Source organism: Diachasma alloeum, unplaced genomic scaffold (genome assembly GCF_001412515.2).
Source record: "Diachasma alloeum isolate Michigan unplaced genomic scaffold, Dall2.0 Dall_scaffold_00256, whole genome shotgun sequence".
NCBI classification, from domain to species: Eukaryota; Metazoa; Arthropoda; class Insecta; order Hymenoptera; family Braconidae; genus Diachasma; species Diachasma alloeum.
The window spans coordinates 448,610-466,248 of NW_021680401.1; the positions used below are offsets into that span (position 1 = coordinate 448,610).

The 17,639-nt window shown below is 36.5% G+C and overlaps 1 protein-coding gene across 3 annotated transcripts in view; it reads left to right on the top strand.

Annotated features, from left to right (window-relative positions):
• The window catches only part of LOC107037565 (protein tramtrack, beta isoform), a 27,365-nt gene that overhangs the window by 7,261 nt on the left and 2,465 nt on the right, over positions 1 to 17,639 (top strand). For 2 of the 3 annotated variants that reach the window (XM_015256186.1, XM_015256185.1), the window contains 3 exons: positions 5,394 to 5,776; positions 5,857 to 6,096; positions 10,850 to 11,260. In XM_015256186.1, the coding sequence (XP_015111672.1) occupies positions 5,394 to 5,776; positions 5,857 to 6,096; positions 10,850 to 11,260 (1,034 nt within the window). Of the gene's footprint in view, positions 1 to 5,393; positions 5,777 to 5,856; positions 6,097 to 10,849; positions 11,352 to 17,639 lie in introns of all 3 variants that reach the window. The other variant, XM_015256187.1, reaches the window with a different exon arrangement.

Consider the following 17,639-nt stretch of genomic DNA (forward strand, 5'->3'; position numbering starts at 1 on the left):
TTCAGTAAAAATTACGGAACTCACAATTCATTCACCGATTACGGAATCGACTCAGAAAATTTAAGTGACGGTATCGTAATTTTTCACAGGAAATTCAGATAAAAATTACGGAACGCTCTGGTCCATATGAAATTTCGTAACAATTCCGTAAAATTTCCTACAACCATAGTTCACTCCAGGATTACGGAAAAGATACGTGCTTGTTATTGAATATTTCTCTCTGTGTAGGTTTATATGGGAGAATTTAAATTTAAAGGATTTTACATATGAAAGGGGGGTTACATATGGGGGATTTGATACAGGAAGGAGGTTTTATACATGGGGTGATTTTATATATTAAAGGGGTTTATGGTACATGGGGCCGATGTCCGCAGGGGGGGGGGAGAGGGGGGCTCCTATTTCAGAGGATTTTGGGTAAGGGGGGCTCCGTCAGTGGGGAGGGTTTACACAAGGGGATCTTTGTATGGAACAGGGTGCATCAGGGGTGGGGGGTTGTACTGAATTCTCGATGAACAGTCCCCCCCCCTGTAGAGATTGAGGTGTATTGGGAAAGGCTTGAATCAATCCTCTACTAACAATTAATGTAAAATTGTTGTTTATTATTGAATGCGTCTTAGAGATATTTACAAGTGCTGGGAGAAGATGGTGACTCCCGATTATTCGGCGGTCAGTGCCGGACTGCTTCGTTGAGGTGTTTCTCAATTCGCAAGACAGTCCAATTCCGTAGATGGAATTAATCCGAAATATGCGCGTGACACAATAGAGAGCGAGTGAGACAGCACGGGAGTTTCGTTCGCCCGTCAATCATCTTTTCGTCTGTGTCCCTGGTCAACGCGTAGATGTGTGCGTCTGTAGGTGAGACGCTACACCCCCTCCCATAATCGACTTACCCGAGTGGAAATTGCTTCAGGCCAAACCTGAAGTACGATCAGAACTTGATCAGGTTTTTGTAAGGTTCGACTGATCCGGTGATTCCTGATGAGAACCTGACCAAGTTCTGATCCAGCAGATCGGATCCGAAAAACTACAGGCGGGTTCAGATCAAGTTCTGAGCAGGTAGGCACGATCTCACCCTGAGGTCGGCTCCCTGACCCCAATTTGATCAAATTCGGATTTGATGTCCTTGATCGGCATTTGAAAGGGGTCAATTGAAGAGAATATGATCAGATTTAGATCCGCTCCACCTGACATTAATTTTAATTAAGTTTAAGTTTTTCGGATAATTTAATCAACTATTATTATACTATTCAAATTAAGTTTTATCAACCATTATCAATAATTATTTTCAATCTTTAAAAAGGATCATTATACTATAATTAAAATAAATTAAATTAAATTAATTTAATTTACTGAATTTAATTTAATTAATCAATTTAATTAACAGCCAGCCCTTTTCAAATGTACAGAAGGGAGGGATGATGGTGCCGTAAATACGTATTAAAGGAGTATCAAACTTACACGCAAATGATCTAGAGAAAAACAATCACTAAATGTCTATTTATTTATTAGTGTTATTGTTATTATCATTATTATTATTCATTAATGAAATAAATAAAAATTTAATTGAACATATTTTATCTCTGAGAATACACACGCACATCCGCGAGATCAGGAATAATCGTAAATTCAATGAATACCCCGATACAAATCATATAAGCAATGTACAGTTTACTCAATAGTAATAGCGCGATAGCGTAGTGGTTAGGGCAGAGGATTAGCAATCATAGGGTCCCCGGTTCGATCCCCAGCATCGGTAAAAAAATAATAAGCTTTTTCAGAGGTAATAACGGTAGAGATTCATTAAGAGAGGCGGCCTACGGTTAAAGAATTGAATAATTTTTTGTTTTGAATTAATTATCATTGATAATTGTTATTGATACTGACAGACAAGTCATCCAGTTTTCATACAGTTGACTTGATCAAGTTCGGATCCATTCGTCCTGATCAAATCCGGATTGGTCGGAGGCGTAACATGTCTGATCAGGATCAGATCCGTCAACTTGATCAATACCTGACCGGAATTTCCACTCGGGTAGCTCGTCGGTCAGTTTTTCAAGGATATTTTCGAAACTAAGGGAGATGGCGAATTTTTTTGCTTAAAAATTGGGCGGGGGGGATTAATTATATAAATGGTAAATTAGGTGAATGTAAAATACAAAAAAAATCATCGTAATTTTCATCGATTTTGAGCATAATTTACGCTTCAACTTCAAGCGGAAAATCCACTTCAGGAAGCGTAAAAGACGACTTCTTAAACGTAATTTACATTTAGTTTTTTCTGTCAGATAGAAATTCCAATCATTATGAGTTTTATTCATTACTTGAATTACCTGAAGAGAATTGAATAGAATCAATACAAAAATCCATGAACGTCCATTAATCCCTCGCGGATGAGGCCCTTCTGTTATCAAGCGTAGTATGTGCTCAATACGACTCGAATTCAATTATTTCTAATGAATGGAAAATTATGAAGCCGGTATGTAATTGAAGCTACAGTATTCCGGTTTCCAATTTTGTTTGTCTGATCAAGTTAGTTCACATAGATTTGGAAATAATCAATTTTGAAAACAAGCGTTCACATTCGCATGGGTCGATACCATGCATCGACCCCGTACGTGAGGGGTGGTTAATGTATGAAAAATTCAGAGGAAGAATTGGAATTCCATAAATTGTCCAAGTATCAATTTCCATTTGTGACATTACCCTGGGACTAATGCTTCATTATTAGACTTGCACTTAACATTACAAACGATAAAGGAATTTCCTTCCCATCTATCAATATCTCTCCAGATAAGCTCCCCGTGAAATCTCATCTTAATCATCAACTGCCCGATTTTAAGTTCAAATTTCATCGACGGCTACGTATTGATTCCCAATATCTATAATCTTAATTGCGTTTGAAATTGAATTATCAATTGATAACGAAATCCTCAATTGTCCTTTGCAGAAAAAAATAATTGATTTACATAAATTTCCCAGTCAACGGAATGAAATTTCTGGTACACTTCTCAGAAATTTTTATCAAGTAACAGTGTCGCTGGAATTTCAAGGAATTACGCCATTTAAAATTTATAATTCGATGAAAATATGAATGTAAACTGCATATTTCACTGTAATTATTCCATAAAAATTAATAGAAATATGATAAATTCTGATAAATATACAACCACGAAAAAATTTTACAGAAAAATTTTTATACAACTTTCTATTGTTTTTTAATCAATTCTATTAAAATGTTTAGAAAATATTCTGTAGAAAAAGGCAATAGAATTTAATTTCTCTATACAACTTATTCTATTGAATTTCTAATCCAACAGAATTGCCTAGCGAATTGGTTAGGTTTTTCTATAAAATTCTTTCATACATGCAGTCTTGAATTTTCAAATAAGTTTGAGAATGGAATTTCATGGAAATTCAATTTTTTTATGTAGAACTCTGAATTGAAATATTCTGTTTAAAAAAAAGTAAATGATCGAAGGCTTTTATCTCATTGATATAAGCCGTTCGCATAACTTGAATTATGGATGAGTTTTTCAAAAAAATTTCTAAATCCATGAACAATCAAAGCCACTTCTGATATATGAGCTCTTGCGTCTGTCCTGATAATATCGTTTTCAGAATATCCAAGGACTTCACCCAAGTTATCAACTTTTTTTCAAGCAAGATTTCAGTTTTGTCGAAAATCTTGCCATCCCCATACTTTGTCGGATTTTTCATTGTTGAATATATTTTTTCGGGAATTTCTTCAATGAATAGTATGACCAAGATTTTATTCACTTTCACACCTGGCTCTCGTTGATCTATTCACTTCTAACGATCACACGGCAACACTGCACATGTGTTCCATATAACCTAGTAAATTCGGTCCGAGTAGTCACTTGAACGGACCGTTGCCAGACCCCAAGAACGCGAAGATTCAAACCACCCAATATTTTCATCGTACCAAACAAGAAGCTTTCAATTTGATTGTTTAATTATCTGACCGGAAACTTATTTTTTTTAAGTCACATCGTACGATAAGTCAAGTTTAAAGTAAAGTCTAAACTCCACTATCACACGATGTAACATAAAATAGTATAGACCACTCGGGCATAAATTTCGTTTTCAACGAATGTGAGTACAGACCTCGCCTGCGGCCCGGCCTGTAAACTTCATTCGTCGAGAACGAAATTCATGCCCTTCTGATCTAATACAGGGGAGGGTAGGGCAAAACGGATTGAGACGGCAAAACGGACCACTGACAAAAAATTGGTAATTTTTTTTTTCTTTCCTTCAAATCAGAAACACTGAATGTGTTGAAATAAAAGTGAATTTCTTGGATCGTAACCGTCACAGGAGTTTTGTAGACAACAAGTGCCGTTCAACCGCAATTTGATCAGATTTGCTAATCGCCTCCAACCACAAATGACTTCGAATTTGCTCCATTCGGAAGAAAAACAAAAATTATCAATTTTCTGTCAGTGGTCCGTTTTGCCCGCCTAGTCCGTTTTGCCCTACCCTCCCATACTATTAATGTCGCAAAAAAAAACTAGAGAGTACAACGAACAAAGTCATATATGGTTACGTGTACGAGAAAACGCTTTAAGACAAATTATACATGAACTATTGGATTGAAGGTGGCAATATACAGCTCTTATGGAGACAATGTGTTAAATTTCATTTTTTCAAAAATCGTTTTCTCGAAAAAGTTCGGAAACTAAAGCTGATATTGCGCCTAACATGGCATAACTTCATTTTGAAGCGATCGTCTCGGTCTTGGTGAACACGTAAACTTTTGATCTCGTCACAGTCTTAAAAGAGGGAGTATCGGCTCTTCTCGTGATGACTCACATTCAATTTATCTTATATCGGTCTCAAGTTTCTCATGCTTTTTCAATGCAAAGTCTCGGTTTCAGTCTCGGTCGTCTCGTCTCAGTCTTTTACATATAATAAATGCGAAAAACTTGAAACGAAGATGAGATAAATTGACTGTCAGTTATCTCAAGAAGTGCCGATACTGCCTCTTTTGAGACTGTGATGATACCGAAATTTTCCGTGATCACTAAGATCAAGACGATCCCTCCAAAATGAAGTCTCGTTTGAGTCTCGTGGGCAGCCCTACCAAAAAATATTCTATAAGCTCTGAAGAGGATTTCCCCCAGTAAAAGATGTCTCAAATTTCTGAACCAATAGGATATCCTTAATTGAAAAAATCGCCATAACGCCATAATCGGGCCATGTTTAAGAAATATCTTCAATTCTTAATAATTATAAATGAAATCTTCAATTTTCCATCAATATTATTTACCAGATGGAATCTCTTATGACGTTTGCAATAAACATAAAAAAATAGAAATAAATTCCTCTCTCTCCGAAAGATTTCGCTCACGATAAAAACCTTTAATTTTTTGCAGGTGTTCCGATCGAGGAAATGGAGTGTCTCTTAGATTTCATGTATCGGGGTTCCATAAATGTTGCTGAGGAGCACTTGCCGTCTCTGATAAAAACTGCGACAGATCTTGAAATTCGCGGTCTCTCTGGAGACCATCGAAGTGAAAGCAACAATGTTTACTCTAGGGTTGAGTCGCGGGGTCAGGCGTGCCAGGTGGAGACTAGACTGCATCAGATGGAGTTCAGGAAAGCTCATGCTATTCCGTTCTTGTCGAAATCGGGCTCTGGTAGTTCTGCAGTTAATGATGTCAAGCTGGAGGAGATTGAAGTTGAGGATGATCCCATGATTATGGAGGGACATGAAGAAAGTTTTGAAGAACCCTTGCCATTGGGGAAAGAGCAAATTGTACGTCAATTAAAAATTATTTGCTCTTTTATTTTATTTGGGGAAGAAATTGAGATTTCACTTTTCTTCTGGATTTTCAGAGACACATACCACCACCTATGTTCACACGTCAAACTCGGTTTGACGGACAGAAACGTGGAGTTAGTCGTGTAATGAAGGACAACGAAAATATGGATAGGAGACATCAGGAGAATGACGAAGGTTATGACAACGAATCGGAGTGTATGAAGTCTGAGGAGACATTCAATAGTAATCAAGATCCAACAGTGCCAGCTATACAGATGAATGAAGACTCGATGGATCCAGGCAGATCGAATGGAGTAAGGAAATTAGTATTTTCATTGTGCGGAGTAGGGTGAACAGTTCAATTGCGGAATCCCCCCCATTAACGGAACACTCCAATATTTTGCCAGATTTATGGAATATTTACCTATCTATTGAATCGATTTTTTTTAATGAGTCCGCCCATTTTGAATATGAAAAATTGCTCCAAAATTTTAAAACTTTTTTTCTATTTTTTTTCGAAAAGTATAGTTCAAAAGAAGAAAAATGAGCACTAACGGAACATTCTAACTCAATTATGGGTGGAGATATTTAAGTTTGAATTTTTTTTTCTTCTCAAAACTTTTTTTTTCCATTCTAATTACCAGTCACTTATAACGATAAAAAACATTTGAACCGGTAGATTTCGTCGGAAATTTTCTCAGCTTTTCAAAAAGAATATTGTTTTTTATGTATCTATGTATTTTGGCATAGAAAATTCCAAAAGAAAGTATCAAACGGCCATTTGGGGTCGTTCCTCAACCTTTTTTAATTTTTTAATTTTTTCATCGGAAAGTTCAGAAAATTTCCTAACAAAAACATTTTTTTATTTTTAGTGCTTTCATAAACTCAAAGGTGAAATGTAGAGAAAAACAAAATTTTCTCCTCCCAAAAAATTATTTTTTCAAAAATATCTCGAAATCTAAAGGAGATAGAGACATTTTTGGCATCTTTTTTGTAAAGCAGAATGAGGCCTATAAAAAAGGTCTGTTTGGTGAATGACTAGATTTAGGGTGGATGTGGGATGAAAATGTGGAGGGAGTTGTTGGGAAAATTACTGTAGCCGGATTAAAATAATCACACTATATTTCTGTGGGGTCGAACCACTTGTCAATTAATTTACACTCTTTGGTTTTCAATAGTTGAATGTCTAATTAAATTGATAATTGTCTTTCACTGTAAATTCGTTGAGTCACTGAATTTAGACTGGATTTAATCAACAGAGGTGATGTACTGAACAAAACGGTGATCTTACAAAGACCGGTGATGTACTTGATTACTAGTGAGCTAGGTGAGGTTCAAGAAGCTACTGTACTCGGTGAGGTGCGATATAAAACTTGTACAGGTGATTTGCCCGAGATAGACTTGTACGGTGAGAGGCTAAGCCTAAACTGATTCGCGCGTGTTTCGGTGACTTATGACTGATGACCCGAAGGGTCCCGGAGATTTTCGAAGTAGGCCGATAGTCGACCAGAATGTTCTGGAATTTTAGTTGCGTTTCAAACAAGGTCATTACAAAAATCTCTCTATCTACTATGCCTTTCGAGGTATTGCCCAAAAAATAATTTTCGGATTTGAGTGACACATCTTGGTTCATCTCTTCGACTCTGAATTGAGTTCTGGGCTGGGTTATGATAAATAAATCAATAAATCGTAAAAATGAAAGTCATTTTCATGGATTTTATTCATTTTTCGAAACGAAAGAAAAAAAGTTTCAAAATTTTGAGGCCATTTTTCATATTCAGGATTGGCGCATTCGGCAAAATAGAAGTCGATGATTCCATCCATGATATGAGAATATATTTAGTGGTCTATCTGCTGTTTCCCGCTCAATAATGGAAATAAACCCTGCCACCTTTTCCGTCAGTTTGCGACAGGTCAGTAGTTAGATGTGACAATGTGACCACTAATATGCCGAACGAAGTTACGTGGATTAATAATCATTAAATATCGTGAGTTCAGACTAATATTGATCCTAAAAGCTTCATTTTTTCATCTTTGTGAATTCATTTTATCCGAAAGTTCTTATTCCTACAAATATACGGGTGTTCCGCCATTTGGTTTGGGTTTTCATGGCATTTCCAATCGGCGGAACACTGATGTTTTCGTTTGGCACGTGCCAGAGTAGTCAGTCAGTCGAAAGTATGTAAATAATTGATAAGTTGAAAATATAATGACGTTTATGTTTCTATTTTTTGTTAAATTGTTCTGACAAATTCATATACGAAAAAAGTCGAGTGATGTGTTCATGTGATCGACATTACTCATTTTGTAAGAATTTCTTTACATAATACAATTTACATCACAATTCCAATTGTCAATTATAATCTGAACTTGTTGACATTTTTCTCTAAAAATAACCTTATTATTTCGGGTTCCTAATTTTTCACCGTCTCACAAAATTCTAATGTTCCGTAATTGAGCGCACGATGTTCCATATTTGGCAAACGTGTTCCGTAACAGGTCTTTTGGACTTAAACATAATTTTTAATTTTTCCCGATTATTTCTCATTAGATAATATGTTTTTCTTTTTTTTTCTAAAACCTACGGAATTTGAAATCGACCAGTATTTTTTTATATTTTTTCAAACAATAGTTCATTTTCAAACCATTGTCCAAACCTCCGAAGAGCCTTGAGTGTTCCATAATTAGACTGTTCACCCTCTTACGAGATCGATCAAATACAAATGTTATTTTTCTTTTTTTTTCAAACAAATGAGGAATTTTCTACTTGAAACGATTAACACACAACTACAGTCAAATGAGGAAATCTGAAAGGCAAATCAGTGTTGAAATTAGAGCATTGGGAATCTGATATTTACTCAATGATTTTTTGAAGCAGAACCTTATTGCCTAATTCGATTATCTACTGCTGAATTGAGATAATCCAAGTGACGACCTACATTATCTGGATTAGCCATTTTTCTCGTAGAAGATTTTTCTTTAAAGCACTTCATTTTTGCATTAAAGATGAATATTATTATTAACATCTGTTGGCCAAATTTTCTCCAACTAATTCCAAATTTGGAACAATTCCGTCTGAAAATAGAATATTAGAATATTTAGAAATTTTAACAAATTAATTTTTTGCACAGTCGAGTGTCAGTTTGACAGTTTTCAAGATTCTTTTTAGAAAATACATTTCGAACTAAACTCAAAGTAATTGTTGTTTTCGTTTCGGAAATTACTTTCTGTCGGCTTAACCCTAGATTGGTCATCGTATGAGGAAAACCCCGCCGCGCTTCGTTTGTCTTTCCTTACAATTGACTGGTCAACCGGAAAAATTCAAAAAAATTTGACTTTGTCAATTAAAGTGTCTAAAAAATTATAGTAGTTTTTAGAACAACATATTTCCCAAAATTCCTTTAAAAAAACAAATCATTTCGAAGAGAAGAATTAAATTAAGAATTTTTTCCCGTGTTAAATGAAATTGCCCATGATGTGACGTTGCCGGAAACTTGCTAAATGCGCCCGGACAGTGTAGAGTGAATTCGGCAACGCTGAAGCCTAGATAAGACGGCGGCAATTCCCGGCAGAGATGACCAAGTCGCAGGGTCGCGTTTGGTGACCAGACTAGGGTTAAGGGGAGACTACTATAAGTTCTAAAAGTCGTGGGCTTTTGCAATGTAATTTCTCGTACATTGAAGATCGATTATACGATTATATATATCTAAAAACGAATAATTAGTGCAAAAAAATAATTGTCTATTTTTCATTCGTCTCGCAAATGCTCAAAATGTTAAAAATATAGTCTGCGGCGTCCAGCTTTTGAACAACATAGATTTTTTTTTTCAAAAAAATCTGTACAATAACAATTACGAATCAATTTTTTTAAATTTACCTCCTACATAACTAATTTTGTTTCCTTTTTAATAAAAAAAATTGCACCATTCATGTAAAATAGCCCGAACAATGTTTCTGAAAGGAGTCGAATTTCTAAAACTAATTTGCAATTGTTATTCTACACATTTTTTCAAATATTTTAAAAAAAAAAACCTTCTGCAGCTCAAAAATTGGAGGCCCCGGACTATTTTTAACATTTTAAGCGTCTGCGGGGCAAACGAACAATTAAAAATAATTTTTTTCGTACTAATTAGCCGTTTTTAGACATATGTAATTAATCTTCAATGCAGGGAGAGAAATATTCTATAAAAATTACGTATCTTTTTCGTAATTCCGGAGCGAACTGTGATTGTAGGAAATTTTACGGATAACTGTCACGAAATTTTTCCAGAGCGTTCCGTAATTTTTATCTGAATCTCCTGTGGAAAATTACGATACCGTCACTTAAATTTTCTGAGTCGATTCCGTAACCGGTGAGCGAATTGTGAGTTTCGTAATTTTTATTGAACATTTCTCTCCGTGTGCATGAAAAGTCTCACTCCAATAGCCCGCGACTTTTAAGACTCATAGTAGTCTCCCCTTAAGGTACTTCCGCAGTAAGTATACTTGGTGAAAATTTCGAAATGGTATAAAGACGCAATATTTGGATCATATGTTGTTGACCACATTAAAAAGATATTCTCAAAATTTCAAGTCCCTGGTCCACCCCATTTTTGAGATATGCATCGCCAAACATTCAATTTTTGTGTTTTTTCCATTTTTGACGATGTATATCTCGAAAATGGGGTGGACAAGGTACTTGAAATTTTGGGAATAGTTTTTGAATGTGCTCAACAACATATGATCCAAATATTGCGTCTTTATACCATTTCGAAATTTTATTCCTTAAAACGGCAAATCAAATTCGGTTATGAATGAAAATAACATGAATTTCCAGTAAACTCATGCAAAGCAGTACCCAAATGAAATCTCCAATACTCCAATATTCTGTATATTCTAATTCGAAATAGAATTTTGTCGATGAATAATCTCAGGAGTACTCCCTATTAAATTTCCGCACTTAACGATTGCACAATTACTGGAATGAATCATTCATTTCACTGTGTGTACGAAGTAAAATTTTCCTCATTGACAAATACCTGAATAATGGATTTCACTGACTGAAACTTGATGCAATTTTCCTTTTAGAATTCACCCCTCGAAGTAAATATGGAAGAAATACCGAAAAGACCGGAAATCAGAGACAATACCGATTCCAATAAAACGGTAACCACCCCCGGAAGTACCTCGAAGGATCGTAAAGCGCAGACAAAGAATAAAGCACAGTATAAACCGTTCCCATGTGATCTCTGTACTTTGGCGTTCACTCGAGCTTCTCACCTTGCACGACATCGACGAGTTCACACTGGAGAGCGACCGTTTGCCTGCAGTCTTTGTCCACGTATGTTTGCACGTCAAGACAAACTCAAACAGCACTTGGACTCTCACTTACAGTGGCCAAAACGGAAGGCACTTGGCCTTGGTGGATCGCACCAGCAACAGCACCAGCATACGTCATCGAGTTTAATTGGCAAAGGAAAACGTGGAAGGCCAAGAAAGGTGAACACGAGAACATCTATAATTCGCGAAGAGCCGGCAGGACGTGACGACTGAAAAACCCCCCTGGGACGTCGGATCGTGACTGCGACCGGTAACAATCCGCGACCAAGAATTTCATATTTTTTTAGAGCTTTCAACCTTTCTGTCATTGCCGAGGGGGTAACTTCGAAAATCATGGTGTCACTTGTCGATAAAATCAATTCAAAGTCACAATTAAATTATTTGTAGTCATTGGAATTTAAGAAATCACGAGTCAACATTATGCATCGATTTGCATAATGTTGACAATTTTAGGAGTTCAATGTTTCTTTGATGCAAATTATTACGAAACATATATACACTGAGAGAAATATTGTCATAATATCACAAAACTCATTTCTTGCGCCAAATATCTCATCTCTTGAGTGTAAATTTCTTGGGATAAGAATTCCGGATAATGTGTCAGACAATGTCAGATTTCGGTGAAGTGTTCGTGACTTGAACATAAACATTTCATGATAAAGTGAGAATTTCCCGCCACAAGAAATCGGTTTTTTCGTGTCAGAAGATGAGAAAATGACTACAAATATTAAAAGCTTCGATTTAGTGAATCACGAATCAGAGAGAAAAGCAGAGAAAACCTCCAGATATTAAAAAAATATAACCGTCGCTTACGCTCAGTCGCGTTGAGTTCGAAGGGAAGCAATATCTTCTTTTCCTTCAGTCAAACTATTCTTGTCTTTGACGGAATATTATCTCATTTCGAAAAAAGACATCTTTTCATTCAGTAACATCCTCCTTAGCCCGAAGAGCACCGATTATTTGTCTGAAACCTACCATAAATTAATCAAATATGTATGTGATGTTTTTCACTCAAAATAGTATATTTCGTCACTAGGCCGAAAGAAACTTTTCTGGCGAATATGAGTTTGCAGCCCGAGCCGAAGGCGAGGGCTGCAATCATATGAGCTAGAAAAGTTTTTTTTGGCCGTATGACGAACAGTATTTTTTGTTATGACGGCCGTAGGCAGAGATTCACGGACGCGGAGGGGAGCGCAGCGTCCGTGAAGCGCTGCCTCACGGCCGGAATGACAAAAAATGATTTTTGTGATATTATGTCGATTTTTTTCTTAGTGTATTAACTCCTCACGGACGGGGCCCTTTTGTTGCTAAGCGTGGTATATGTTCGATACCCCTAGAATGCGATGACGTGTAATCAGTGGAAAATTATGAAATCGACATTTAATTGAGGCTACAGTATTCCTTTTCTCATTTTCATTTCTTCGATTGAGTTACTTCCTATAGATTTGGAAATGATCCATTTTGCAAAGTCATTTTCATGGGTCATTACATTTCCATGGGTCGATACACGGTATCGACCACATACGTGAGGGGTCAATAATCCTGAACATGAAGTATGCAAGAGAGAAAATTTTAAAAAGTGGAGAATTTTATGGTTCATTCTGGTACTGATGGTAATAAACAAGATGTAGGTGTTTTGTACTATCGGTAAAATTTGAAGAAAAGAATCAAATACGTTACTGCGGCAGACAATGACGTCTCAGGGCTATGTAGATATTAAACATTTATAAGTGTTCTATAATGATAAAATCCGTCGTTTTGATGAGCAAGTGCTTGATCCCAATTTTTTAGATTTTGGCTCAGCGAGATTTCGCTGACTTTAACCCCTCAAGTACGGCTTCCATATCGCGGTGTCAACTCGAATTCGCTGTTCAATATGCGACAATTTCTATAATGATGATAAAAAAATTATCAATTTAAATTTAATGATAATCTTGAGCTTTCACCAAAAAGTTGTTCGAATGCGGTATTCCTTTATACAGATTTTTCTGGTATCTTTAAAACCAATCTCAGTTTGAAGTACAAACAGTTGCTAAGATCGGCGATTGTCGAAAATTTGTCAATAACAAATCAGTAATTCATTGAATCTAAATTTTGTTTGCGCCATTTGACAAAGGAATAAATAAAGTATGTGCGATAAATTTCCAAATTTTTGATAAAAATTATCTGTTTAAACGAGAGATTTGAATATGCATCCGGCATCGAATTCAGTTCCGTAATCCTTATGTATTGAAGAAAAATATTAAAAATAACTTGAAAAAAAAATCGAGTCGCATTGTGTTGATAATTTCATCTATTTCAGGCCCGAGTGGATTATCTTTCAAACGTTATCTCAATTGTTTTTTCATATTCATAATGTAAAATACATCACAATTTCCATTGGATTTTACATCACGCAGGAGTTCCTAAAAATTATGATTGGACAGTACAAAAAAGTACTGTAAAAGTACAGTACAAAGAAAAAAACGGGACATTTTCAAAGAGCGTTTTTACTAAAAATTAAGAAATATGTCCGATACAGCGGGAATAGTGAATGGACAATTTATCATGGTAACTAATGATATGACAGCCATTGACTACTGTGACAAATGACGACCTAACAGCCATTAGATACATCAAATCATTAATTTGCAATTTCCTCCCTATTGAGTTTATTTTTTCTCACTATTATTCAAAAACGCTCTTTGAAAATGTTCAGCTTTTTTTCAACGTTTTTTTGATTGTACAATCATAATTTTTGGAGACTCCAGGGCTATGCAAAACTGAATAGCAATTGGAGATCATTTCAGATTATCAAACTAAAAAAAACAACCAAGATTACGTTTGAAACATAATCCACACGTGTCTTCATGGAGAAATTTTTAGAACTTCGATATCTACGATAGTACGAAAGATAATGAATTTTTATTAATCACGGAAAGGATCCGTATGGCATATGGATGCCGGCCGATAGGACAAGCTCTCGGGTCCATATGTGGCATGGACGCCTTACTTGAAGGATTAATTATGTAGAAATCATAGATTTTTTTAAATGGAGTTAATGAAATCATGATTTTAATACAGTTAGTGAAGTCATATATTCGATGCAAACATTGAAATCACTGATTACATTAGATGAAATTGACTGCATTGTCCAATCATGATGTCACTCGATCGTGCAGTTGTTAGCCTCTCGCTCGTCGCTTGAAACTCGTTTTTATTCACCAGCGGCTCAGTAGAATCAATATAAACGGAAAGCATTTGCCGTTGTTTTTTCTAAAACTCATTTATTAACCCTCCAGTGGTCGCGCTATGGTTTGAAAGCCGCCGTTTTTGTTATTTTCACGATATCTCTAGAAATGTGATGAATAACGCTCTGCCTATTTACGAGTTCCTCAAATGATGTCCTAATGAGATTAAACACGGTAGGGTTGCCCTGCACTGACAATTTTTTTCTCAATTAATTTTTTTGTCGAGCACGGTTATCGAGAATGAACGCAGCGCTCACCCTTGCGACCACTCTCGTAGTGGAAATTTGACGAGCGGTGTTGCCAATCCTCGTGGTAGTCCCAAGCAGCGTGTGCGAAGTAGGTGGATCGCTGGCCGGTGATATCCCTATAGTGTCGTATGGCTCTGGCAACGCTACGCTCGAGAATGTATGGACGGCGCAGCGCTTATAGTCCAGTCAAACTAACTCTGAAAATGTCGTTTACATCGAAATTAACCAAAGGGCACCAAATTACACCAATCGATAGCTAAACGTGTAATTATTAATGTTTTAAAAAGTATATGCTCAAATTTGCCGGGATGATTCACAATTTGTTATAAACAATTGGGAATTGCCGACAGGCCGTCGTCTTCAATCCTAGATATCTTTAGTTAACCTCATCAGATGGGGAAAAAAAAATATTTCTTTGTAGCTGAGAAAATGTCCTATCGGGGAGAGTTAGGAACCTATAGCCCAAAATGTACCGTTAATTTATTATAAATTACAATAGCAATTTCGGAGCAGTCGGCGCAACGCGTCAGCTGTTACCCTCCCTGCGACAGTGCCGTGAGTCACGTGATTGGCGCCATGCGCAACTTATTCAAACCTCCTGCTGCGCTCAACGCAATAGCCCTCCGCTGGATTTTTGATGAATATCTCTGAATCTGTGGCTAGTAGTCAAATTTTCATTATAAACTTTTTTGTAGATCTTTATTTGCTCTATAAAAATGGTTTTGACAAAAATTTTGCTATTCTCCAAAGTTTCCGAGATATTCAATGAAAAATTAACAATATTCAAAATATTTTTCATTGAATATCTCGAAACGCAATACCCCCTTCCCGTGGTCACTAAGAGGTCGATGGAATTTTATCATTGGATTTTATGTTTTTGGGAGTGAGGAATCCGAATATGTTATTTATTTTGTCCTCCCGTCGCGCAATCATTTGTTATAAACAAATTAGTCCCCATTTTTAGTGAATAAATGTTCTTTTGGGAAAACGAAGAGAGATACACAAAAATTATTCAAACAAAAGTTATTCCTCTTTATTTCACCAATACAATGATTTTTGACTCGTCGAAATCGATCCAATACTTCCCGAGGTACAGGCTAAAGAGTGAGCGCGAGTGGATAGACTGCGCGGACGACAGGTGAGTATGGGCGCGGAGCAGTGTATCTAACCGAATATCGTTTGTGTTTGCATACTGCACTGCGCTGAATAAATTTTATAAATATATGATGTTCAACAATGTGTAAATCGTGATCAGTGCCTTCCTTTACCATGTTTCGATCCATGGTTTTGGAAATGCTTTGAATTGTACATTTTTAAAATCTCCTGTCAGCTCTAAAACAACGAAAAAAGATCATAGTTTCATCTTGTGACCCTGACGTGTTTGTCCTTGGACTTCATCATGTTCAATTAAAAAATTATGGAGTTGAGGTATGCCAAAACGCATTTTTAGTCTATCCACCCGCGCTCACTCTTTAGCCTGTATCTCGGGAAGTATTGGACCGATTTCGACGAGTCAAAAATTATTTCATTGGTGAAAGAAAGAGGAATAACTTTTGTTGGAACAATTTTTCTGTATCTCTCTTTGTTTTCCCGGAAGAACATTTATTCACTAAAAATGGGGACTAATTTGTTTATAACAAATTATTGCGCGACGGGAGGACAAAATAAACAACATATCCGGATTCCTCACCCCCAAAAACATAAAATCTAATGATAAAATTCCATCGACCTCCTAGTGACCACGGGAAAGGGGTATTGCGTATGGACTAAGAAGAATATCCGTGGATTCTGGAGTGGGGTCCAAGCATGCGAGTGGGAATTACGTAAAGTGGGGGTACCCTCGGAAGGATAAACTTCTACTGAATAGCCTATACCATGCAACCAAGGACGTTCGCCGAAGACGTGCGACTATAGGAGGGTTAAGTTTGCTCAATATTGATTCTTGTCATTAAGTAGATTGATAAATTTTGTCATTATGAGTTCAGAGTTCTTTCGCAAAAAAAGAAATTCGTTGGTAAAATGGGTCGATTATGGGATGTTATATTTCAACTCATTTTAAGGCTTCCTCTCGGAATATTATAGCTGAGCTTCCAGGCTTATCAGCTCTTGGATAAGAATTAAAATAATGAAGTAAACGGGTTGATAACTTTTCCATCTTGAATAAGCAATATGATTCCGTTGCAGTTCTTCCACTTCCATAAAATAGTACATTAGAGTACAAGGGCACAAATTTTGTTCTCGCCTTCGGCTCGGCCTGTAAACTACACATTCGTTGAAAACGAAATTTATTACCGAGTGCTCTATAATATTTTATGTCAAGTCGTGCAGAAGTCGAGTTTTGAGCAGGCTGCGCGAAGCGCAGCGTGCGATAAACTCGACTTATTGCACGGCGCGACATAAATGAATTTCTGATTCACCTCACATTGAGGACGCAATTCATATCATTCAGTAGAGAAATGGTAGAATGAGATAACTTCACTCAATTTTGAAATAAGTTTCTGATGACTATTTTTCCCAATCGAATTTCGACCAATCACAGCGCAGGATTTGAGGCTTCCCGACCGTTTCATTTCGGATATTTTCTCCTAGCTTTTGGACATTTCGCAGTAGCTCTTCATTTTTTCGGCTTATTTCAAATCGTATCTTGCATTTGATAGTCTACGAAAATTGGGTTATTCTACTAACATAATTTGTTCAAATCTTGCTTAATTCACCTCTTGATGTTCTCCACTGCACTCTGATTGGCCAAAATCCGATTGGGAAAAATAATCCGACAAATACCCCTCGAGCGTCAAAATTGATCGGGTATTTCCCTCAAGCTCCTCTGCAAACAAATGCCAGATAATTTTGAAGCTCTTGGAGTATTACTACTGAATATTTTTGGATGTTAGAGGGACAGGTGCATTTCCATGAAGACATTTCTGTAGGACTCACAAAAAAAGTTTACACGAAAATTACTCAGGAAATCAGTTCAGTTTATCTTATTCACTACTTCATTCCGACGTATTAGTCTCAGGGGGCGTCCATTAATCACGTGACACTTTTTAGGGGGGGGGGGGG